The sequence below is a fragment of the Ambystoma mexicanum genome, chromosome 10 (genome assembly GCF_040938575.1).
Source record: "Ambystoma mexicanum isolate Mex_15411 chromosome 10, UKY_AmexF1_1, whole genome shotgun sequence".
Lineage (NCBI taxonomy): Eukaryota > Metazoa > Chordata > Amphibia > Caudata > Ambystomatidae > Ambystoma > Ambystoma mexicanum.
The window spans coordinates 1027130418-1027156458 of record NC_090932.1 but is presented as its reverse complement, the minus strand read 5'-3'; the positions used below and the strand labels follow the sequence as shown (position 1 = coordinate 1027156458).

The following is a 26041-nucleotide window of genomic DNA, read 5'->3' as shown; positions in this document are numbered from 1 at the left end:
GCAATTCCATAAAGAATGTGTGCCAAGCAAAATGGACGGCACAAATAAGGAAACCAAAGCTGCTGCCCTCCATAATTCAACCCTGCCCCGACCCAGATATAATTATAAAGACTTGCCCCCGCATCTGACAGATCCTCTAGTGTTGTTGACAAACTGAAAGAGCAATGTGGCATTGACTAAGGACGACTGGGAGCGATGGGGTAAGACGCACTGCCCTCCAGCTGATCCTAATGTTGTTGAATGGGCAGTGCAAGACACTGGGGTATGGGATGAATGGAGAACCAACATTGAGGTGGAGAAGCGCCTATTGGTGGGACAACATAAGACAGTACTGAGCGATGCATGCAACAGTAAACACTTACAGGGCCACTTGAGAGAGTAGGTTGATGGTCCACTGAGGCAGCACCCTATCCCAACCTGGCACGCGAGACTTCCTGAAGAAATCAAATGTTCACTAATATGTTACCAAAACAGAAGAGGGCCAGTAAGTCACAGAAACAGGGCTAGCTGAACTATTGGGCACATCATGATGTTCTTGCAGACCACAATCTAGATGTGAGTAGGGCAAAGACTGAGGTTGAGATGTGTGCATAAAGTAGAAGACAAAATAGGTAAAGCCGTACCAAGTTACTTAATGAAAGCATAAGGAGTTATCAGTTGTTAGGGAGAATTCTCATAAATGTGCTTATTCCCTTCACCTTAGAGACCCCCAGCAACTTTGCTGGAATTTGAGGACTTTTTTTCTTCCCCCCCTGGCGAGAGTGTGAGCCTTTTTATCCCCACTCTCTCATGTATTTTGATGTGTGTTTTACTCTTGTGTTCTTTGGTTATGGAATGTTAGATAACTCCACAGGCATCATCTATTTGTTGTGTCACAGCACCTTTAGTGCAGTGGCACAGGGATGTCACAGGGATGTCCTTTGGACTTCCCAAGGTTTAAATACCTTCTCTGGGATGAACTACTGTTCCCCAGAGAATGTAAAGTTAAATTGACTTACTAGTCTTTTTAAATTCATAGACCCAGCAAACACTATCTTCCTATAGAGTGCAGGAGGGGTTACTTAGTATCCCCTAGGTCTAGACACTCTTGTAGCTGTCAAAAGTTACCCTTTCCTATTGAAATGGCTGGTGGCAGTGGTTTTATAACGAACTACCATGATTTTTCCCAACCGCGAACAACGGTAGCTAGAAATCAGGGCCGATATGTGTTGATCATCTTTTTTCGCCGTTTCTTTGTGGAAAGGTCCTTCTGGTGTTTAACTCTGCGCGCCAAACCAGGTTTGGTCCCTTTGTTCGTGAGCCTTTTGCGGGCTTCAGGACTGAAGTCCGCCCATGGCGTCTGAGTGTCTGGGGTGGGCAGGAAGCGAGGGAGATGCCCGAAACTCCCTGTGCTTGGTCTCCTAGGAGACCCATATACACTCTGGCGTGATTGGCTGGCTGACTGTCCGGTAAGGACAGCCACCCTGCTGGGTGAGTGACAGCTAGGCTGGAATGAATGGGAGAAAACTGTGTAAGAGGCGAGTCTCCAGGACTGGAAGGCAGAGTCGACCACTGGAACAAAAGAACCGAAGACGAGCTGGAAGAGGACGGCTGCTGCAACCACTGGACCTGCAACTCCGAATTGCCAGATCTCTATTCGACAGAGAAGCTCCTTCAAGGACGGCTTCTGCCCTTGAGTTGGTGGGACCAATCAGCTCAGAAGACACCTGGATACCATTCTCAATGATGGTTAAGGTTTAGCCAAGGAGAGGGAAACCAGTTTGTGTCTTGAAGCAACGGCGACTGAACCAAAGTGACTCCATTTTGTTTGCTCCAGCGACAATCCTGTGCAGTGCACAAGTCCCCCAACGTCCTCCCACGACTGAGGCTTAGGAAGAGCAAGATCTGCAGGAACCGCCGTCTTCAGCTACATCTTTTTGCTTCACCAAAGGTACTGTGCCATCCGGTTGAGGGATCCTAACTCTCACGGTGAAAGTTCATGAAACTTTCCCAACTTGCAGGCCTAATCAGCTTGGGACCCAGCAGATCATTCTCTTTCGTCTAAACTACTTCTAAAAACTTTTACAAAGATTTCTCCATTTGTACCAGAACTGTGCTGTCCTATCCAAGAACACTAGACTATTGACTTTGGCCTGGTCTATTGAATTGAACTGACCCTCCTGGTACATTGAACCTTTGCATTGCCTAACAGAAGTGTTTTCGAATCACTGTACAAACCTATGCCTTTTTATTCCTATTTAAAATAAGTGAAGTGCCATTTGGCTCCTTTTTTCAGGGGAGCTCAAACTGTCCCTACAGCTTAGAGTTTTGTACTGTAGTATATTATTATATGATATGGCATTTATAATGCGCCTATTCACAAGTGTTTCAAGGCGCGACGAGGCGGGGGGGGGACAAAGGGAGGACAGACAACGATCCTACTAGGCCAGGTGTCATTCAGATCGCGCAAGTGCATAGGGAAAGGAGTGCGCAGGGGGAGCGGAGAGGAGGGGAAAGTGCAGTACATGGGAAGTGGAATAAAGACAACAACAAAAAAAAAGACAGCTAGTGGCAAGTGCAAGGAAGTGCAGACATAAGTGCTGGTAGGGGGACTGAAGGGATACTGAAAAACAGTCCCCAAGTGCAAGGGAGTGCCAGGGAGGCGGTGCAGGTGGGTAATTGACAGGGCCTGGGCCAGAGATCAGAAAGGGTGGCCAGGTAACCAGTGCAATATCAGTCAGGAATTAAGCAAGGGAGGGGAGGAGAGAAAGCAGAAGCAAAGAGGAAGGTTTTGAGGTGTTTCCGGAACCGGAGATGGTTCTCCTCGAGTTTAAGGGAGGCAGGAAGGCTGTTCCAGAGAGGCCCCTGCCGAAGAGAGTGATCTGCCACCAACTTGTTGCTTGGAGAAGCGACTGACCCTAAGGAGTTGGAGGCAGATGAGCGAAGAGCTCGAGAGGGAAGATATTTAGGAAGGGAGAGTTGAAGGAAGTGCGGCCCCAGACCCTAGAAGGCTTTGTGTAAAATGCAGAGGGTTTTTAACTTAATCCTCGCAGCCACTGGGAGCCAGTGCAGAGATTTCAGTCCTGGAGAGATACGATCCCTAGGCTTGAGGCCAAGGACAAGTCTCACAGTCCTGTTCTGGATAAATTGCAGAGGGCGGAGAGTGGAAGCAGGCAGATTAAGATAGAGGCTCTTACAGTAATCCAGCTTGTAGAGGACCAGGGCTCTGGAGACGGTGAGCTTCTGGGGGAAGGAGAGGAAAGGAAGAATACCTCTAAGGAGGTGCAGCTGGTAGTGTGACTTCTTAGAGACGTCAGAGATGTGAGGGGAGAAGGAGAGTGCAGAGTCAAAGATGACCAAGGTTTTTAGCCTTGCAGGTGGGAGTGAGAGGAGGGCCAAGAGAGCCCGGCCAGAGAGCTGCAGGGAAGGAGGGAGTGAGTGTGCCGATGAGTAGAATCTCAGTCTTACTGGCATTAAGGCAGAGGTCGTTGGCGGCACACCATTCCTGTATTGCAGACAGACAGCCAGAGATGAGGGAGGAGAGGAGGAGGCCGAGGGTAGCCTGAAAATGAGCTGGGTATCATCCGCATAGCACTGAAAGTTGGGAGAGAGAGCAGCGATGCGGTGGGCAAGGAGTGCCAGGTATTGGTTGAACAGCCAGGGAGAGAGGTTAGACCCCTGGGGGACACCAGAGGTAGAGAAAAAGATGTCGGAGAGGAAGGACCCAAGTTGGACCTGGGAGGGTCGGTCAGAGAGGAAAGAAGTCAGCCACGCCAGAGCCTGACCAGTGATACCCAGGTTATCATGGAGACGGTTGAGCAGGATGGCATGGTTGACAGTGTCAAAGGAAGAAGAGAGATCAAGCAAGATAAGAACGCAAGGGGTGTTCGAGTCGAGGTTGGTGAGAAGGTCTTCACGTATGTTCAGGAGAGCAGTTTCCGTGCTTCTGGCAGCTCTTAAGCCAGACTGATGGTCATGAAGACAACCAACAGATTCAGTGTGGAGATTGAGCTGGGAGATGGCCAGTTTCTCCAGGAGCTTTCCCAGGAAGGGAGTGATGGAGATTGGGCGATAGTTAGCCGGGCAGGAGGGGTCGGCAGAGGGTTTCTTAAGAAGAGGGTGCACAAGGGAGTGCTTCAGGGGGGAAGGGAAGACTCCAATGGCGAAGGAGTGATGCAGAAATCCGCCAGGGCAGGAGCCAGGGAGTCGATATGATCCTTGATAGTTTTGGAGGAACAGGGGTGAACCTTTTTCGACGAGACTTTCACAGATCGGATTTATCTAGAAACCTCGTCTGGAGAGAAAAGGTGAAAGGCCGATAAGGAGGGAGGAGGGGTGGCTGCAGAAGGGCCAGAGGAAGAGCAGGGAATAGCGGGAAGGGAGAGAGAGGAGAGTGAGGACAGGATGTCCTGAGTTTTTGAAATGAAGTGAGAAGCCAGTGCCATGCAGAGGGCCTGGGAAGGGACAGGAGAGGTAGAGACAGCGGCAGGATTGGCCAGTTCCTTGCCGATTTTAAAGAGTTCAGCTGAGTTGTTAGATGCTGCAGAGACGCAGGCTTGGATATGAGCTCTCTTCTTGGTGAGGATGGAGAGCCGGTATTGCCTTTGCAGCAGGCGGCAAGCCAGTTTGTCAGAGGATGAACTTGAAGCACGCCATTTCCTCTCGCCAACCTTGCACTTGCGTTTTAGGGAGACGAGGTCTGAGTCATACCAAGAGTTACACTTGGCTTTGGGCTTCAGGCGGATTCTCATCACAGGGGCAATTGATGTTTAATATTGAGTTGATTTCTACTAGTGAATGTTTTCTAGATGACTGAGTAAATAAATGTTTAAGTATTTTTACCAAGAAACCTTGAGCGTACGTGTCTACTTGAACCACTGTGATACTTCTGTGTAACCTCTTTTACTGCTCACATTCCCTCTTGGGATAAGCCTGGCTGCTCAGCACGCTACCAAAAGTGTGTGGTACAGACTTATACCAAAGGTTGGTTTTTGCTTACACCTGTAGTCCTAATTGTGTGTGGTGTTCCCAGTGGGTACTCCATGCAATTCCGCCTAACATCAGCGACCCACTCAAGAAGTTGTTTGTAAAGGTGTAGCTTATGCTGACAATACTGTCATACTGGACAGGACCGCCATAGGCTTCCAGTGCACTATAAATGCACTTTATAATTATTCGGAAATAAATGGTCTGACAATTAATATAGCCAATACAAAAATGATGACCATTGGAAAGAAGCCTATTGAGGCGCTTCTTTTAGCTGGCATTTGAAAACAAATACATACTTACAGGTATTCAGGTATCCACTGGAAGGAGAGATCAGTGCCCATGCTACCATTTGAAAATAAATGATCATGAGTTGAACAAGGTCCTGGTACCCATCTACTAGGTAGGGCCAGATTTTCAAGAAATGATTGTAAAGATAAGCCTGAAGGCAAAGGTGTTTATGGCAATAGAGTCACCAAATACATTTTGGAGCATGTTCTTAAAGAGGAAGAGTGAAGACAACATCCTTTGTGTGGCAGACCCAAATTCACTGATGGACTGTTCCCCCACACGGCTTAAGGGATTAATTCCCCTACTATCTTCCACAGAGTTATCTTCACATGGCGTGACAGATTCATTACGGGAAGGACCTTTTAATTCCTAGTGCAAATAAACAGGACCATATGGGGTATGTTGACAAGGGCCCAAGTAAAAAGAGAACAGGAGGACTGAAGGTGAACAAAACAAACTGCAACTAGCACAGTTAAGAGTGACATATCGGGTGACAGCAAAAACATTGACCAACACAGACAAATTGCCTAGCTACCAATACTACCAGAGATAAAATCACCCATTTACAGAGATTGCTAGCGTGCTTGGGTTCTTGAAAGTCATCCACCCATTCTTTTCTGAGTTGGCTGTACCCTTAAATGAACCGTTGAGGGAGGCAAAAAATTAAAAATGTAAAGATTCTGGACACAGGAACATATGGACACAGTGACAAGATTGAAGTAGGCTTTGTTTGAAGCACTGGTCTTAGGCAGACCGAACAGCGAATTGCACATGTTCATATGGCCCTGGTGACAGAACAGCATTGCCTGCATACTTAGTAAAAAATATGGTGACCAAAACACTTCCCGAGTTTATGGATCAAATGTGCTGATGATGATGATTAAGTTTAGGTGCTCTTATTGTGAGCATATTGGGTGGTGCAAATGTTTATTTTATACGACACTAGAGGATAGTTATGAAGTCACACCACAATTCACTCATTTATTGTTAAACTGCAAAATACATCAGGGAAACTTTAGCAGCATCAGTTCTAACTGGATCATGGCTTTGAACAACCAGGATATTTTGACAGAACCCATTCGTCTGGGAGAAACAGCATTACAAAGAGTAAAGATGGCAGGGATGGCCGATGAGCATGTGACAGAAGTGCGTGATACTGTCCACTCCATTTAAAATAACGCATCAGGACAAAGTGTCCACATGCCGTATTACATGGACGGGAGCTCGCATTTACAGAAGAACGCTTACCAGGGAGGGGCAGGAGTGTTGGTAGAATAACTCACTGTAGAAGAGCAGATTCGCCCCATGTACACAGGAGAGCAAAAGTGAAGACTAGATCAGCACAATATGTCGGTTTTGGCATTGCAACAGGCGTATCCAACACTCACGGGAGTATTAATGTAATTCTGGCCTCCAATTTTTTATTTCAAGGTTGTGACAGACATGTTAGAAGACAAACAAATTCAGGACAATGGACCGTAGTGTAGTGTCATTTTACCAACTGGGGAGGCAAGCGCAAGTTGAAGTGAGTCAATTTGACCAAATAAATGTTGTAAAGATAGGTGCACATTGGAAAAGGGGAGTGTGTGTGAAAGGCAATGCTAGGACAGATGACTTGGTGGCAAGAGGAATGAGGAAGGGTGAACCATTTATGGTTGCTAGTGAGGAAATTAAGGCTGTATCTGCTTTGTTTTGCGGGGGAAAGGAGATGCAAGAACAGCCTATTATGACAAACAAGGTAGACAAGGAGGTCGTAGGAAGAGGATGAACATCAAGCACACTAATTCCAGCTAAGCAGAGGGATTTGATACAGTGGGTCCGAATAGACCCAGTGTTTAAAATGGAAGGCATTAGATGTTTTAGCACAAAGTAATCACACAATATTGAGACTTTGCCTTTATCCAGTAGTGTAAGGAAACCAACTGCAACTTGGGCACACCCGAAAGGTGAGACTAGTAGAGGGCAACCTGCTTGAGGTTGGGGTGTTGGCATAGGTGTAAAAGGACTTACAGGATCATGCACAGGCTTCTATTTTGAAATTTTTAATGTGCCATGGACAAAATGAATTGTTTCAAGGCACAAACAATAACTTCTTTATAGCCAAGAAACGCATCTAAAAAAGTGGCCATGACGGCCGGATTATCATTAGGTTTTGTTAGCTTTACGTAAAGCTAAACAATTATTTATGCAGAAAATTTGCATTGGGACACTATTCCAGAACCAGGGGCTGGGGGGCTGTGGGGGGGAATTGGTCGCTGTTGTATTCTCTATTGTTATGGTTATGGAATGCTGGGCTAGCGCTCCCTCCAGAGTGTGGATGCCGGAATGTTGTGAATGGAATGAGGGGTGTAGAACAGGGAACGTGAAGGAAGCGGCAGTTGAGAGAGTGTGAAAGATGGATGCGTAGGGCACGATGGGCCGTTATTAATAAATACTCTTTGAACCGGATCCAAGCCCCACCTGGTCATTAGAGACTTACAACATTTTGGCGACGAGTACGGCCCGGCTAGATGAGCAGAAAAACAACCCACGCATGAAGCGAGAGCAGCAGCTCAGGAGGAGAAAAGCTTCCTCTGTGCTGATCCACCGACTTGATTGCTCATGGGCACAATGTGCACGTACACAGGCTATCACAAGAGGCGGCAGCAGCAGCAGCATAAAGGAGGTAAAACTCTGCAGGGGTGAGATTTCAGATGTTTGCATGCACACACTAGCAATAGTAGAAAGCCAGATCGTATGGACATTCGAGGAAAGGACCTAAAGGCATCAGATAACGTGATGCCATCTTGAAATTTCGATTTGATCAGGCGGTAATCATCATAATTCAAGCTCTTCCGCTTCACAGTACACAGCTTGTTCTTAATAAGGATCTCACAAAATAAGAATAGAGTGAACGTTGCCGAGATGGGAACAGTTAACAAAAAAAGAAAAAGAAAAAAAAAGAAAGGAGGAATAACAGTTCATCCACCAGCAAGTTTTCTGCAGAATCCAGTGCGACCAAGTGTGGTGTGGCCGGAATGGAGAGTGTACTGGCATAATTACATGAAGACGGTAGAACAGGATGGTTTATCGCCACAAAAGAAGAAATTGATGCGGTTACATGCTTTGGGCCTTAAAAGGCAGCAGAAGTATAGAGAGCTACCCGAATTGTTGGGAGACGAAACAGGTGATGTAGAGGAGTACGAGAGGGCTTTGAGACAATTGGATAAACACTATGCCCTGGAAGTGAATGTAGCAATCAACAGATACAATTTTTATACTAGAGTACAAGGAAGAGTAGATTGAGGAATATGTGTCAGCCCTCAGGAAATTAGCTCAAATTTGCCGATTCGGCAGATGTATCACACTGGACAAGTTAATCAGAGACCAAATAATTATACACACCAAGGATTCATTGATACAGGACAGACTGTGGATCGTGGGAAACCCCTCATTACCAGAGGCTATTGCCATAGCCAAGAGAGTGGAACACACAACTATGCTCCAAGGAGATGAAAAACAAAAAGTTGGAGACAGCTCAAGCTCATAGAGTGCTGGACAAAGTACAATTAAGCCAGCACAAGAATCGGGAGAGCAATCCCCAGTAAGTGTGATCCATAGTAAAAGTGAAAAGGAGAACATATATGATTCGAGCAGGAGGAGTTACAGACCTAAAGTGCAAAATCACAAAAAGGTCAAGGGCAACATGAGGAAGTCTTGGTTCAAGAGTGAGACAAAGACATTTTCTACTCAAAGCAGAGACAAGGACACATGTTTTAAATGTGGTATATTGGGCACTATGCTAATTCAAAGAACTGTCCTGCAATAAATCAGAAATGTGCTAATTGCGGAACAAGAGGACACTTTGCGGTGTGTGTAGGTACATGAAAAGGGTGTCAATGATACAAGACGATGAAGAGTCGGACGAGGAGAGAGTGGTGGTAGGTCGTGAACCACCTGGTAATGAGTTGACATATCCACAATGTGATATAATATTGGAAAATTGGAAACTGTTATGGTGGACAGTTGCTCACCATAATAACGGACAGGACATGGGCAATACTAGTCCATGAAGGGCTGAAAGCGTAAATCACTGAATATCAAAAATCCCAGAGGATTAGAAGGGTCAAAAATTCACATTGGAGGGTGCTTTAAAAGCATTGTTCAGTTCAAAGATCGCCAAGCAGAAGTGAAGATGTATGTAGCAAAAAAGGGGTGAATGTGCTTGGTTGGAGAGATCATGCAGCTTTGAGAATAAGACTAGATCTGTGTGAAAATGAACCAGTATTTTTGGTTAAGAGCAGTAATAAGAAGAATATGAAGGAGGATTCCAGTGACGTTTTTCAAGAGCGATTGGGGTAATTGAAGAATTATACTCACAGAATAGTAATGAAAGAAGGAGCAAGACCCGTTACACACAACAAGGCCAGACCATTATAGTTGAGCAAGAATTGAATAGAGTTGAGATGGAGAGCGTTATTGAAAAAAATTGAATCTTCTCAATGGGTGAGCCCCATTGTTGTGGCAGTGAAAACAAAATGGCAAATTGAAAATTTGCGTAGACCTTAGAGATGTGAAAAGAACATAGTAGTGGACGTGTATCCACTGCCCATTATTTCGGAAATGCTAAATTGTATTCAAGAAGTGGATACGTTTACTACTTTAGACGTATCCAGTGCGTATCATCAAATTAGCCTCACAGAAGACTGTAGAGACTTCACTGCATTCATCACGCCATTCAGACTGTACCGGTACAAAAGGATGCCATTTGGTCTAGCCTCTGCAGCCGCCGTGTTTCAGAGGGTCACGGCCCAAGTAATTAAAGGAACATTGGTGTTACACTCACCTGGTATCCACGGGGACGCCACCCAGCCCTGGCTGGATGATTTGCACTCTCGAACCCTCTCCCAGTCCCTTAGTAAGGCCTCTGGTTAAAGATGGGTCTGCAATATAGAAGAGCTGGATTCAATACCAGATTGTCTTTATGTTTTCCCACCTACCTTGGCCTCAACTTCTTCCTCCCCCTTGGGCATTCTCCTCACCTTAATATTGTAAAAGGTGGATTCTCCGTCCTGCTCCTCGTGGCAGGGGCGCGTATATGTGGGGGGCGAGCAACGACCAAGTTACTTCACTGGTGCAAGCCCCCCTGTGGGAATCCAGGCCTGCTGCGACTCCGTAGGTTTGCTGCTTTACAGTCTTTATATGCAGTTCTTATGTTCCTCTTAGTTCGAATAATAATTTCTTGCTTCTTTCCTTTTAGATATGGAAAGGTATTTTGGTGTTGTCATGCAGTTTGAAGATGAGCGTGGGCCGGTAGGCGAAAGCGCAGTGTGCGCGATGCACGGCACTGTTTCGCCTTTTATATTGCTAACTTGTGTCACTTCTCTCCTTGCAGGTTGCGATGTTCCTCGCCGAGCGCCGTAATGTTCCAGCAATGATACTGACCAGGAGATGACTACCCAGGTAAGAATTGTGTGGCTTTCTTCATTCAGGAGGAAACGTGAGTAAACGCTTAATAATGCTGTCTTTCTTTCTCCGCTTTCCAGGTTATGGTATTCCAGGATGCATGCAGTGCCTGATGATGGAGTTCGTACCTTCAGGTGAGTGGAACTGAAGTCAGCGATGGATTGAAGACAGGATACTGTTCCAGGTAAGTTTCGTAGTGTTCTTTCTCTCTCTGCAGGTCTTTGGTTTTAGGTAAGCTGGCATCAAAGAACTAGACACGGTGAGCGTTACGCTGCCCACAGCAGAATAACGCAAAGCATGTTCTGCTGTTTGGGTGTGGTTTAAATAGTCTCAGGTAAAGTAGTCCAGGTAAAATAGTCCCATGCCTGCCACACCCAAAGTAGTCCAGGTAAAGTAGTCCCAGGCCTGCCACACAAAGGACTAGACCGCATTGCTCAGTTCCTTGTAACTGAGCTATATGTGTGCCTCAATGTTGGCTGAACCCCCCCACCCCAACTTAAATAGCCCCAAGTAATTAGTCCCATTCTAATGTTGGTCTTCATGATGGTTATGAGCCTGTCGCCAAAGGCGCCAGGACTGACTCCAAGAGTCTCTTGGATGAGGTTTTAAGGCCTTTGACCTGGCCCTAACTGGAAGGCTGACTTGCCAGTGAGGGCCAGGGGCAAAGGGTCATGACAATTGGTTTACCAAGATGACATCATTGTGTTTGGAAAGGGGGAATGTGAACATGATGAGAGATTACAGGATGTTTTGTGCAGATTGAGTGAAAAGAGATTGAAAGTACAGCGAAGCAAATGCAAATTTAAAAAGTCAGAAGTTGAACATTTGGGTCATGTTGTTAGTGGAAGGTGTATAGTCTGAAATTGGAAACTATGAAGGCCATCGAAGTGGCACCTGACCCTAAGAGCAAAGAAGATCTCAGAGCATTTTTAGGTCTTTGCGAGTACTACAACAAGTGTGTGCAGAATTTTGCCAGCATGACTGAACCCATGAGAAGATTACTTAAAAAAGATGTAAAGTTCGAATGGGATAATGAGTGTGAGAAGTCTGCAGAATGCATTAGAAAGAGCATATGTGAATCGTTTGAGTTGTGTTGGTAGGCAAACTGAAGTGACTGTAGATGCCAGTGGTATTGGATTAGGGGCAGTCCTTTCGTAAACATCTGAAAGTGGATGGGAGAAAGTCATATGTCATGCGTCAAGGGCAATAACGGAGATTGAGAGCAGGTATTCAGTGATGAGAGAAATGTTAGCATGTGTTTGGGCAGTGAATTATTTTCGAAAGTATCTTTGGGGAAGCAAGTTTGTGGTTTGCACGGACCACAAACAATTGGTGGAGGTGTTGTCAGTGCGAGGTATGTGTAGGGCATCTCCCAGGATAGCTAGGTTGAGTTTAAAGCTTCAGGGCTATCACTTTGAGGTGAGATATGTCCTGGGAAAGAAGAATCAAGTGGCTGATTTTCTTTCGAGGTTGCCATTGAACATGGAGAATGTGGATCAGAGTGAAGATGTGGAAGGTGTAGCTGTGGTTGTGGAGGTCACGTCGAGAGAGAAATGGTTAGAGGAAGTTAAAGAGGGTGAGGTATTGTGTAAACTCATTGAATATTCTAGGAAAAGGAGGCCTGATAAAAACTGGTGGATGAGGGTTGTCTTCAATTTTGGGAAGTAGGGATGAATGTTCTTTGGAGGATGGTTTATTGCGGAGAGGAGATAAGCTGATACCGCACCAGAGTTTGCGTGAAGGATTAGTAGAGAAAGCTCATCTAGGACATCCGGGATCCTCGGGCACGAAAAGAAATGTCCGTTCCAAGTATTGGTGGCATGGAGTTGACCTCATGGTGTAAATATTTTTGAGCTGTTGTTGGCCCTGCCAGAATTGTGATAAGAGTTGCAAAGTGTTGAAAACGGCACCTATAAAGATACAGAAGCCTGAACAGCCATGGGAGGAGATTGGTATTGACATTGTAGGTCCGTCTGACAATATAGCAAATGAAAGGAAGCTCTTGATTGTTATGGTGGATTATTGTTCTAGATGGATAGAGATCAAATTGGTAAGTAGAATAGACACTCATGAAATTATCGGATTCATGCAGCAGGTGTTCAGAAGGGAAGGGTATCCCAAGGTGATAATCAGTGATAAGGCGTGCAGTTCAGGAGCAGAGAGAGGAGCGAGTTTGCCAGACGAGTGGGTATTGAATGGAGGTTTTCGGCCAATTATCATCCCCAAACCAATGGATTGGTGGAGAGATGTAACAGGGTAATTGTGGAGACTGTGAAACAAGCGTTAAATAACATGCCGGTTGAGAGAGCTTTACAGGAGAAATTGTGGAGTAGCAGAACGTCAGTCAGAGGTGACGCTGGCAAATCACCATTTGAGTTGATGAGAGGTAGATAACCTAATAGTGTTGAATCTGGTGTGGATAAATCATAAGAGGTTGAAGGTCAATGATGGTACGGTCACAAGGAGATCATTAGGATGAAGGTTGTTCCTGGCGACTATCTGAATAAAGAAGGGGAGGATGGTGAGAAAGGCAGAGTCAAAAGTACTCCAAGCCAGTGAGAGTCAGGAAGTAGACAAGTATGCAGTCAGGGTCCAGGATGGTGCAATATGGAATTTGGATCGTATAAGCAAGTGGAGATGGCAGGGAGAAACTGAGAATTGAGGAACGAAAGAGGAGTGTTGTTGAGGAAAGGAAGAGGAATGCTAGTGAGTTGTTTGAAGAGGAGATTGGAAGGCGAGAAGTTTGAGGAGTGGAGAACAAGGTAGAGAGTTTACAGAGATGGATGTTGATGGTGTGAGTGGAGGGACGGATACATCGAGGATAGGATTAGGAAGCATCCAGCATGGTCAAAGGATTACGTCATGGACTGATGTTGGACAATCACAAATTATGGTGATCTAGCATAATGTTAGATATGCTTTAAGACTATTTCATGATCTTCCATTCTTTTGTTTTATTGTTCCTAGTTATGTGTTGTACATAGTTTGCTTGGTTTTTATGTTGTTGTTATGAAGGGGGGCAAGAGGGGAATGTGTTGTATTCTCTATTGTTATGGTTATGGAATACTGGGCTAGCGCTCCCTCCAGAGTGTGGACGTCGGAATGTTGCGATTGGAATGAGGGGTGTAGAACAGGGAACATGAAGGAGAGAGCGGCAGTTGAGAGAGTGTGAAAGGTGGATGCCGAGGGAGCGCCGGGCAGTTATTAATAAATACGCTTTGAACCGGACCCAAGCCCCAACTGGTCATTTGTGACTTACAACAGTCGCCAATGAAAAGCTTTGATTGCCTCCATTTTAAAAATGAGACTTGGGACCACCAACAACAACTGCTCTTTTGACTGCAAAGCTATAGTAGGACAATCCCTGACAATTTCACAATTGTTTGAATTGTCTGAGGCAGGTTAGACCATTCAGGAGTAAAAGAGGGGAACTATTAATGAGAGAAACCCCGGTAGGACCTGGAGACATAATGTTTATGGATTACGTGAGTCTGGTGCAACTTAACAGTAGTGAGCATAGGTTTGTGTTCACAGGTTGGACACATCCAACAGATGTCCTGATGCATTCCCTACCAGGAATAATACCACTCTCACCACATATAATATATTGATAACAAACAATATTTGCCAGATTTGGCATCCCTAGGTTGATCACACCCGACAACAAGGCTCATTTCTTTTCCAAGTGATATCAATATCATGATGTGTCAAGTGTTAGGCATCTATCAGGAATTCCACATTCTTGATCAAACCCAGCCTGCAGGAAAGATAGGGAGGTTGAACAGGATTTTAAAGAAGGGTATGATAAAGCTTAGGGACAGATCAGGAGAGATTGGGATACAAACTTGCCACTTGATTCACGACAGTTGAAAATGCAGACAAGACACACCACGACAGACAGGGGTGAATGCGTAAGAAGTTGGATGCAGAGGTGTTCACAGTGGAAGTTTCCCATCCAGTCTGCCCCTAAAAAATGTGACGTGACAAAACACCACATGCAATAGAAAACGTTCACACGATTGGTATCTGTAGAAAGTAAGCAAATGGAAAGGTAGATGTACGATTTGAGCAGCAATGTGAGGTTGCTGTACATTGGCAATGAGTGCATGCTCAACTGCCAAGAGAAGTATATTCCACTCCATAATCCATGCTATTGTTGGCCGTATCCAACTGTTATGTTATCCGTGGCAGTTTATCAGGTCTATATTACAGGATTCAATGATAGGAGGTGGGGTCATGCGTCCCTGGTGAAGCCAGTTAGAAAGACGGAAGACGTTGCGAAAGTAGAGATTGACTACAGGAGACTCCCGCAAAACATCCATGGAAATGGGAATAATGAAAGAAGGAAGCGATCTGAACCCATCCAAATGGAATATAAATAGCATTTCAATTCTTTAACAGATCTACAAAAAGGTTAACATTCTTCCCTTTTCTCAATATCAAGGCCTTCTGTACCCAAGTCTCTTTCTTGCAAAATCTCTTGCTTTAGAGGGCCTGATGTGCCATAAACATCAGAACAAAAAGTTCCTCCACTAATCTTAACGTCGGGCGATCACTCTTCACCCTTGGATCCCTCTCAGCCGGGCTTCAATCCTTCTCTCAACGTTAGTATCCCTCAGTCGGACTCAGACCAACAACTGACTGTGGAAATCCTTCAGTAGGGTTCATGTTTGTCGTCACAATGTTCACAGGTGTATTACTCTTCACCCTAATTCGCAGGCATCCTTCAGCCGGGTTCACATGTGCCAAAATAACACTGTTTTCTCACAATGCAGGATTCACTTCCCTTAGCTTTCTCCTGGCATCCCTCCGTCGGGTTCACATTGCCATTTTAACACAGTTCAAAAAGAAAGTCATTCTAGACCCCTTAGGTTGTTCCCTTAGCCAAGTCTGGGTCTTAGCTTAGTTCTATTATCACATACGGTTCCCCTCCGTTGGGCTCAAACATTTCACAGTGGCTCTTACGCCTTGGCTTCCCCTCTGTCGGGATCAAGTTGCTTGGCCTACCACTATTTGTTGGGTCAGAGACTTACGAGTGGGCAAGGACTTTTAGGGGAACCCCAGATGGACCACTCTGGCCATTATCTCCGCTCTCATCATTCCTTTTGTATGCTTTCCTTAGCCAGGCTCGAGCTGTACTGGTTTTCACGTTCGCCCCAATGCCTCTTGGGACTTGCAGTTATTTACTCAGCGTTTCCCTTTCTCGCACTCTAGTCCCCCGTTCCAGCCACCAATATGCTTACCAGATTCCTCTCGTCATCCGTCGTGAGACTTACTCAGCTAGCGTGGTGCTGGTAGGTAGATCCTGGAGGGATTGGGGGTGCCGCTGGCAGGATGTCAGAGTATCACCACCTGCCCATCCTCCACCCGGACTTTTCACATGCCCAGGGGAGGCAAGCTTTGCAGTAAACACGACCAGCAGGCTACTGGCTGCCTTATTTAGCCCTAGGGAGGTATGGCTCCTTAGCTGTACTGTAACCCCACACAGGTATTGGCTCAGCACCTCACCCTTCCTCTGGGCACCCTCCCGCTTCTTGGTGTGGTTGGGTCTGTGGTGGGGCTCCTCTGCCAGACTCAGCCTTTCAGCCTCCCTCCTCTGTTCCCAGGAGCAACTGCCTTCTCTCTCCTTTCAGGCCCCTTTTAAGCAACTGTGTGATTTTAACAGGCTGCAGGTATGTGGTTAGGGTTGGGACCACAAAAGTGATGGGTGGACGGTTTCGAATGAATCTGAACCACTGGCAATTGCTCTGGGCAACCTTCCACACCACCGTTTTTTAGCCCGTCTGCGCCATTGCAAAAGGGGACCAGCCATGTGCAAATCAGTCAGCTGCCGCCACCAATGGTAGCAGCCCAGCCCAAACTGCTAGGCCAGGTCCCATCTGCACAGAAAACCAAGCAACCCCAGACATGTTTCTGCCTTGTTGGATACCGCCTTCCTGCAAATAAAAGACTCCCTGCGGAGCAACGCCACCATGGCATTCTTCAACACCACCAGGGGTACGGAACTGCTCGTAAATACCAGTCCAGTAGGACTGGCCTAGCAGTTCGGGCTGGGCTGCTACCATTGGTATAATGCTATTGCCAATGCCAATAAATGCTATTGCAATGTAGCAATCTCGTATGGATGATGGGCTGAATCAGCAACCTTAGAATTAAAATATGAGACAGAAGTTTGCACACAGAGGTCTGTGGTGATCACAGAGATAGATTACCGCAGGCAGGGCAATAATCAGTAGCTGTGTACAGTCTCAAAATATCCGAAGTTAAAATACTATAGGAATAGAAAAGCTGGTGAATGAGCCGAGCTGAGATCGGCTAGCAAGAAAGTAGGTGACAGGATGCTGCACAGCATTGGTCACTGGCGGTGCCACAGAGGGAGTAGTGATCGACAATGGTGAAGAGGACAAGAAATATGAATGCACCAATCCCACTTTGTCAATATGGGTTGAGAGAGTTGGGGAGCAGACATTGGTGCTGTTGGAATGCTGTGTGGTACCCAAAAGAGCAGAGGTATCAAGGGCGATGCAGCAATCTGTGTCAGTCCTGTTTGGGAAGGGTTATCTGCAAGAATGAAGCTAAGAAATGTGAGGATGTTCATGTGGAAGTTTCTTATAGGGATTTGAATAGTTATTTCGATGTGTTTGGGGTGTTACAGATCATAACAGCACGTAAGGCTTACCTGTCATTCATTACCTGTCTTTTGTGAGCTCTCAGGGGTGAGAGAAAAAGGCGAGTTTAGTGGTGGGATGCAGGAGTGGTGCTAGGTTGGGTTCAGTAAGAGGAGCTGAAACGTGGGAGATTTTTTGCTGAGAGGTAGCTTCAGCGGGAATAGGACCCTTACATGGGATGCTTTATGGAGATTGCTGTGAGCAGAATAGCTGAAAACAGGGTTTGGATAGCATGGGAGGTGCCAGGAGTTACTCACAAGTCAAAATTGTAAGCTATTCCAGAGGAAGGTCAAGAAGGTAGAGGAACAAGAAAAACTGGAGCGAACACACCGGAAAGCCAATCAGCCATCCTCAGCCCAGCCACGCAATACCACATCGCCTGAGTCGAACATGCCATAAACTTCATTCTGTTGAATCTGGGGGCAGATGCAAGGGAAATTAAAGCCTCTATAGAAGTATAAAGAGCATGGCTTTGCCTCTCATTAGCTGCGGGATAACAACACCTTGCGCCAAAAGCTATAAGCATCTCATACCGATTAGCCTATTTGCTTAACGGATGTCGTGCCATCACCTTTATGTTCACGCACACAGAATCCCAAGAGAATGGTATAGTTCTTATTGTTTGTGAAAGGTTGTGATATATTAAGGCCATGTTCTTTTAAAAGCAGGGCCCAGAACAATAAACATGTTCTAACACAAACAACGAAAAAGCAACCAGTACACCAGTCTACACCTGGAAATATTCAGGTTGCAAGGAAGCCCCGTTTGGGCAGTGAGTCTGCAGTTACTCTCCTGTAGGCCACACAGTTGTGATGTTGTCAGGGGATATATGAAATGGCATTTATAACGTGCCTATACAAAAGTGTTTCAAGGCGCGACGAGGCACGACAGACAACGATCTTACTATGCCAGGTGTCATTGAGATTGCGCAAGTGCAAACAAAGGGGGAGGGGAAAGTGCAGTACATGGGATAATAGAATAAATAAGATAAATAAAAATATGGCCAGCTGGTGGCAAGTGCAAGGTAAGTGCAGACATAAGTGCTGGTAGCGGACTGTAGGGATACAGAAAAACAGTCCCCATGTGCAGGGGTTGCCAGGGAGGCAGTGCAGGTGTGCAACTGGCAGGGCCTGGGCCCGAGATCAGGAGGGTGGCCAGGTAACCAGTGCAGTGTCAGTTACAGCAGGGGAGAGAAAGCAGAAGCAAAGAGGAAAGTTTTAAAGGTGCTTCCGGAACCGGAGATAGTTCTCCTCAAGTTTCAGGGAGGCAGGGAGGCTGTTGCAGAGGGAGGACCCAGCCGAGGAAAGATCTACCACCAACTCATTGCTTCGAGAAGCGACTGACCCTGAGGGACGAGCTCGAGAAGGAAGATATTTAAGAAGAGAGAGTTGAAGGTATTGAGGCCCCATTCCCCAGAAGGCCTTGTGGGCAATGCAGAGGGTTTTGAACTTAATCCTTGCAGCCACTGGCATCCAGTGCAGAGATTTCAGTCCTGGAGAGACAAGATCCCTGGGCTTGAGGCAGAGGACAAGTCTCGCAAGAGAGCATCATGATGGACAGCATCATGATGCATGTACACTGAAGGGAATAAGTACGACAAAAGCCAGAGAAGCTCACTAGTGACTTCCTGCCACCTAACACTGTGTGTGCCGCTGTTATTCATGTCAGGCACTCAACAGGGTCTGCTGAGTAGCCAACACACTGGCGACGAGGCGGTAACATGACGCACGCCTGCCACCATGCCTTTGCAGATCACACCACTGCAACGACAATCCAGCTTGCCGAGGGCAAAGCCGGCGGAAAAAGAAATAGCTCAGAGGTCCGGATTCACGAGCCAAGAACCTCAGGGCCAGCAACACATGCCCAGCCTCCAGCACGGCATAGGAAGCGAAGCATTGAGAGGAGGTTTGACCCACGCCTATAAACACGTTACCAGCCTCCATCACGCCGCAGGCAGCCGATTGTGGCATGAATGTGCAAGTGTCTGCCAGAGCCCGGCAGGAGTAGGTGAAGACACGCGAACAAAGGAAGAAGAAACACAACAATAAAGCCCTGCAAGCAAGTGCACCATATGTGCCAGACAGCCAGAAGTACAGTGGCCGAGGGGAAATTTGCTGCTGAATTAGAGCACCAGGGAATGAAATGTCGTAGCCCAAGCCTCATATCAGAAAAGGAAAAGGGAACAGGGTGCATTGAGCAGCACACACCAGTCAGTGGACACAGTGAGTACACCCGGGAGTTACCCAAACTGTACCCACTCAACACAAGCAGGCAAACAACCATCATGTTAATAAAACAGAGCAGTAAAACAGGCCCCTCAGGAAAAACACAACAGTGCCAACATGGAAGATGACCCCCTTGCATCACCAGCCAGGTCAAGCACCCAAGGTCCAGACCTTGAGATCAACACATGGCTAGACTCTTCCCAAGGGACATTGTGGAAGCCATTTTATCCCTATGGGCCAGGATCTGCACTCAGGTGGGAATTGTGGCTGCAACAATTCGAGCTGCCCATCAAAGCACAGAAAGTCACAGACCCGGGAGGATGAAAGAACCCTCCCAATGCTCAACATGGGGACACTAGCACTCAGGCTGTTCAACGCCCTATCTAACAGAGGCACAGAGGATGACTATGGCGCAGCTAAAACAGATATGACCAACACATTTAAACTGCAACTAAAACACGATTTCGAATGCTTCCAAATGAGTCAAGCACATCAGCGCCCCAATAAAAATATCAACAGTTTCCACGCCCGAGATGGCCATATAATGTGATTTTCCCCGATGAGGAATTTGCAGTGCGCCAACAAGTAATCCATGGACTCTCGTTAGTGATATTATCAAAAAGAAACCTGGTGCTGAAGTGCATACTGATCATAGGACATCAGAGAGAACGGACAGATGCACAGGTCGCAGTGATGGAAAAAATTATGATTCGGCTACCATTACACTCAGAGAAACCTGAAAGCACCATCGCCCGGAACAGAAGTCGAGACACTGACTCCCAGCACCGAAACGGCTGGAATCTTGCAAGTGGTGCATAGGCAATTGGCATTAGGAGGAACCATGCCCAGCATTAGGAGTCGTCTGTCGAAAGTGTGTCAAACTGAACTACTATGCATCAGTCTGCCTCAGCTCAGCACCACAAAGAACCAGAACTCGGGACAGCCTGAAAATCGAAACATAGGGGATTGCTGAGACAACAGGAACAGCAACACATACCAAAGCAGGTACCCATTAAGTCGCTCCAATGACGAGACAAGAGAAGAGCATGAGCAGTTGCGATGGAATGCGGGCCAGATGACAACGATGATGATGAGTGTTCCGGAGATGACTCCTCGCCTGAACAGACGTCAGGTCGGGTAGAGAGAAAGAGAACCTGATATAAGCTGTCAAGCAACAGCATGGAAAAATTAAGTCTGGGAAGCACTCACAATCAACATGCATGATCCTAGCGCATGACCCCCGCCCCCCCAACGAAGATGATGATTAACACCAGTACTACTGTGAATGTTAAGCCAGTAACACGCTACGAGAGACTGTCCTCTCGCCCACTGATGCAAAAGTAAGTCCAACTGTATGCATACGGGTGTAGAAAGCTGTTACCAGTAAAGGGCTCATTCAAACCCGAGCTGACGTACAACGGAGAGAAGTGCAACAACATAATCTACATACTAGATGCAGGCATTAAAACTCTTCTAAAAAGAGCACCTAAAGCTCATTGATTTTGCATTCAAAATACATACCCAAACATCTGATGGAGAAACATTCCAGGCTATTATTCCAAGGCATCAGGTGCCTCAAGAATCGCACTGTCAAGCTACACATTGACCTGACTATGGAACCTCAGGTGGTGAGGCACATAAGAGTCCCCTTCCACATGGCGTGGAGACCGAACTAAAGAAACTGGAGGATCTTCCTATTGAGAGAACGTGAAACCTAAACAGCCGCATGCATATGCATCGACATGAGACTACCCAATGTGGCAATCGGCAGAGAACTACACATTACCCCCATCGCAAATTAACCATTTGTGGACCCGACAGGAGCTAGTATCTTTTGCAAATTTGATATGAGGTCTGGGTACCACCAGATTAAACTCGCAAAAGAGTCCAGATATATCACAACATTTCCTTCACACCTAGGCCTGCAGAGGTATCAGCAGCTCAACACTGGAATTTCCTCAACGGCTGAAGTGTTTCAAAGTGAGATCAGAAAGGTGCTCCACGATCTGCCTGGCATAACAAATGTCAGTGATGACATACTCGTCTACGGGAAGACTGAGAAGGAACAACTTAGCAGCAAGTCTACAATGCCTGGTAGACTCAGGGCTAACCCTACATGCTAAAAAATGCAAATTTGTAAAAAAGGAACTGGCTTTCTTTTGGTACGTGTTTAATGAGAAAGGAGTGTCCCCTAACCCAACTAAGGTCGCTGATATCAAAAAGGTCAAAGCACCTACCAATGGCAGTTTTCTTGGGATGGCCACATATTGCGGAAGGTCCATTCCCGATTTAGCAACAACAGCAGCCCTGCTGAGGGAACTGACAAAGGCAAACACTGCCTGAGAATGGGGTGAGCAACAGGAGACAGCCTTCCTGCAAATAAAAGACTCCCTGCTGAGCAACGCCACCATGGCATTCTTCAACACCACCAGGGGAACGGAACTGCTCGTAAATGCCAGTCCAGTAGGACTGGCCTAGTAGTTTGGGCTGGGCTGCTACCATTGGTGGCAGTACCTGACTGATAGGGCTGGTACCCTTTTGCAAAGGCACAGGCAAGCTAAAAAACGGTGGTGTGGAAGGTTGCCTAGAGCAATGCCAGTGGTCCAGATTCATTCAAAACCTTCCACCCATCACTTTTGTGCTTACGGTTTGTCTCACTAGGTTAGAGAGGGTATGCCCAGACATGGGTCCCTTGCTCGCTGCGCCATAGGGAACCAAGCTGCACCTCACGGAGGAGGCCCAACAAGGCCGAAACATGTCTGGGGTCGCTTGTGTTTCCGTGCAGAGGGGACCTGGCCTAGCAGTTCGGGCTGGGCTGCTACCATCGGTGGCAGTACCTGACTGATTTGCATATGGCTGGTCCCCTTTTGCAATGGCGCAGACGGGCTAAAAAACAGTCATGTGGAAGGTGGTCCAGAGCAATGCCAGTGGTTCAGATTCATTCAAAACCTTCCACCCATCACTTTTGTGCTTGCAGTCCTAACTCAGACAGATCCAGACGGGAATGTCTACCCAACTGCATTCACCAGCAGGACACTGACCCCTACAGAACAGAATTATGCCCATATTGAAAAGCAGGCATTGGCTATCTTGTGGGGGTGGCGACACTCATGTGTACATGATAGGACACCCGATCAAAGTGTTCACTGGCCATGAACCACAAATAACAATATTCAAGGGTTCAGTGCCACACACCCGTGTGGATTGAACGGTAGACATAGAAGTTACATACAGAGCAGGAGCTGACAACACGGCTGACTTCCTGTCCAGGCACCCCAGACCAACAACACCCAGTGAGTGTGAGCTGGGACAGGAAACCGCTGAGCATGTTTGCCACATAATCACATGCGCACGACCAAAAACAATGAAACTGCAAGACATCATAGACAAAACGACGAAAGACAAATGCCTGCAATTCACTAAAGAAGCCATCCCAACCAGCGAATGGTTAACATTCCTAACGTCAATTCGTATGATGCTAGCGCATGAGATGCTGCAGAGCCTGTTTGCCGTTCGCCAGGAACTGTCCGTTTGCCCGGATGGCCTAGTGCTAAATGCACACATGATTGTGATCCCAACAAGCCTTGAAGAAGAGCGCTGCACTTCGCTCATGAGGGCCAGCAAGGAGTGGTCAAGACACAGGCATTCCTGAAATCCTGCGTCTGGATGCCCCATATTCAATGGAAAGCGCTAGGCCTGGCGGGATCATGCATGGCATGCCAGGCCTCCCAACGCATGGGTCTGCCTGAACCAATCGCCAGCCTACCCCGCAGCCAGCAACAGTGGGACACCATCAGCATCGACTTTTGTGCAATAGCTAACGAAGCATATCTCTTGGTATTAGTTCACCAGAGGTGGAACCATTGCGATACACAGACGCTGCATCAGTGATCAACACGCTTGAAAAAATGTTTGCTGCGCATGGCATTCCAAACAAGGTCAAGAGTGACAATGGGCTGCCGTTTAAGGGACGAGAACTGCAGACATTTTTTTGACGACCTGAACAGTCATCACCCAATAACCCCATATTCGCTGCAGGCCAATGGAGATCCTAAGAGACTCGTGGTGTAAATCAATAAAGTCGTCAAAATCGCCAAAGATCAACAAAGGCCATGGCTGCCTGAGGTATACCGCTTCCTCCGCTCGTATCCCCAGAGCCCCCCCCCCACTCTTCAAATGCAAGTGGGCCCTGTCGCCCTTATGTTTGGGGTCCCCATCCAGATAGGACTCCCCCTTCACCAGACCTGGACACCTCCAACCAGGAATGAGTGGGTGGAACAAGCCCGACGGGCCCACAACAAACAGGACACTGCACGCTATGCCATGTAAGCTCCAGGTGGGGGATATGGCCCTAGTTAAGAACAGATCACCGCCAACAAATGTGACCTTGACATACGAACCTCAACCATGGACAATCGTAGGGAAATAACATGGCATGACAACGAAAGGGAGTGAGACAGTTACCCGAAATCCCTCTCACTTTAGGAAGGTGCCACCGAGAATGTGAGGAGAAACAAAGAATGCGCCCCCCCACTCTCCAGACCAGTGAAGAGGCCCCAGCAGTGAAGAAGCCTCCACAAGAGAAAGAAACAGCACTCTCCGAAGACCCAGAGATGAGTGCACAGCACAACCTAGACACTGAGCAAGGATCACCTGAGACGGCAGGGGACCAGGGTCAAGAGGACCAGCATTGATACTCTCTTTGGAGCAAACCACAGTCATCCACCAAGCGCCGTTTGTGCTGCATGGAACCTATCGCCGGTCTTAGAACAGTGAGTGATCAGTAGCCTCTGGGAGCAAGGACGTTTATTTGCCTGGGCGAGGACAATCTGCTCCTTAAATTGTGGGGTTTGGTTTTATACCTTTTGGGGAGGGATGTGATGTTGTCAGGTGATCAAGAGAGCGTCATAACGCATGTACACTAAATGGAATACATACTGGCAAAAGCCTGGGAAGCTCACTCAGTGACTTCCTGCCAACTAACACTGTGTATTCATGCCAGGCACTCAGCGTGCTCGCTGAGTACCCATCACAACAGTGTCGCAGAGGATCATATACAGCGATTTAGAGGGAGTGGATTGTAGACAATAGTATTAAGAGGGTCACATGAAGAGGGGAGTGTGGTAAATAGGGGTCCCAATGGGTAGGATGGTGTACGATGTATACTGTATAACACTAGCAGCACAGGGTGGTTTAATATCCACTTTACACACTGAAGGTGAAGGGAAAGAGGGGTCCTGAGCAAAGCCTCATGACCACTCTGGGACGGAACACAGTGACAGGAGGCAGGTAGGTATCACAGTTGGTGGAAGGGGATGGTGATGCATGAAGTGGCGGCGCACCAGGTTCGCTATTAATAAAGAGCTTAGCTGCAAGGATTCTCTGGCTCTCTGTCCTTTTTGTGGGTCGCCTCGCTACATCCGGTGGTACAAGAAGGGATATAGGAGTTGGGGATTGCTAATAGCATAGGGGTTACAGTGAACAGGTATATGCAGTAGAGGGGGTAGCCCAACTGTGCGTGGTTTAGGACTCACATGAGCTGATGTAGGGAGTAGAGTATGGAAGGTGGACGAGGGGCACAGTTAGCAGTAATGAAATACAGATGGTGATGGCTGACTATGTGTGGAGGATGATATAGGCAGTACAGAGGTGGTATAAGAAGTGTGGAGAGCATAGTATGGATAATTGTATAGTGTGGTGCATATAGTCTTTTATAGCGGGCACCAAAGGCTGTCAAATGAGTAGTGTCTACTAAGATTACATGCATGTCAAAATGCCCCATTCCATTCGGGAGATGTTAGTCCTGACCGTTCTTGAATTTATCTGCATTTTCATCTTTGATGTTCTGTATTTATAATAAAATTTCACGACTACAAAACCCAGAATACAGCAAGAGCAGGACTGTACTCTCGAGATATGTTGGTTGGATTGCCCCATATTAGGAAGTGGTACATGGTAAACTGGGAGATGTGGGGGTGGGGGGCTCAGTAGGATGACATGGGGTTAAGGGGCTCGGGGGGTAGGCGTGAGGTGCAAACGCCAGGTTTGGGTGCAGGTAGCTTGTGAAGTCCTGTTTTTTTTGTCTCTTTTAATATTGCATTTACAACAGGAAGTACCACCCACAGTACACATAACAGAATGCAGAGAATCAACAAGGCGAACTACCCGGTTTGACATGGAACGTGTTGACATCTTAGGCTATAGAGATGGCCACTGGGCGGGGACTGGAGAGGTAGTAAGAGGGAACCGCCTTAGTAAATACAGAATTTAAATTGGTGATGTGTTCGCACCTGTGGTCTGCGCCAGCTCAAGCCTTCGCACAGCGGCTCCAGGGGGCGGAATGGGCGAGATCCAAGCACCGAGGCCAGGGAAGCCGGGAACAGCGGATCCTGGAAGAGGCAGCAGCCGTCCTGCGACCGCTGCATACTCCGGCTTTCACTGCACTGC

The 26041-nt window shown here is 47.0% G+C and overlaps 1 protein-coding gene across 3 annotated transcripts in view; it reads right to left on the bottom strand.

The window, feature by feature from the left end:
• CAPN10 (calpain 10) overlaps positions 1-26041 on the bottom strand; it is a 431781-nt gene that overhangs the window by 360020 nt on the left and 45720 nt on the right. Inside the window, exon 1 of one of the 3 annotated variants that reach the window (XM_069618842.1) lies at positions 25885-26019. The exons of the other annotated variants lie outside the window; for them this stretch is intronic. Coding sequence (XP_069474943.1) covers positions 25885-26019 — 135 coding nt within the window. Of the gene's footprint in view, positions 1-25884; positions 26020-26041 lie in introns of those variants that run through there. 3 annotated transcript variants of the gene reach the window in all.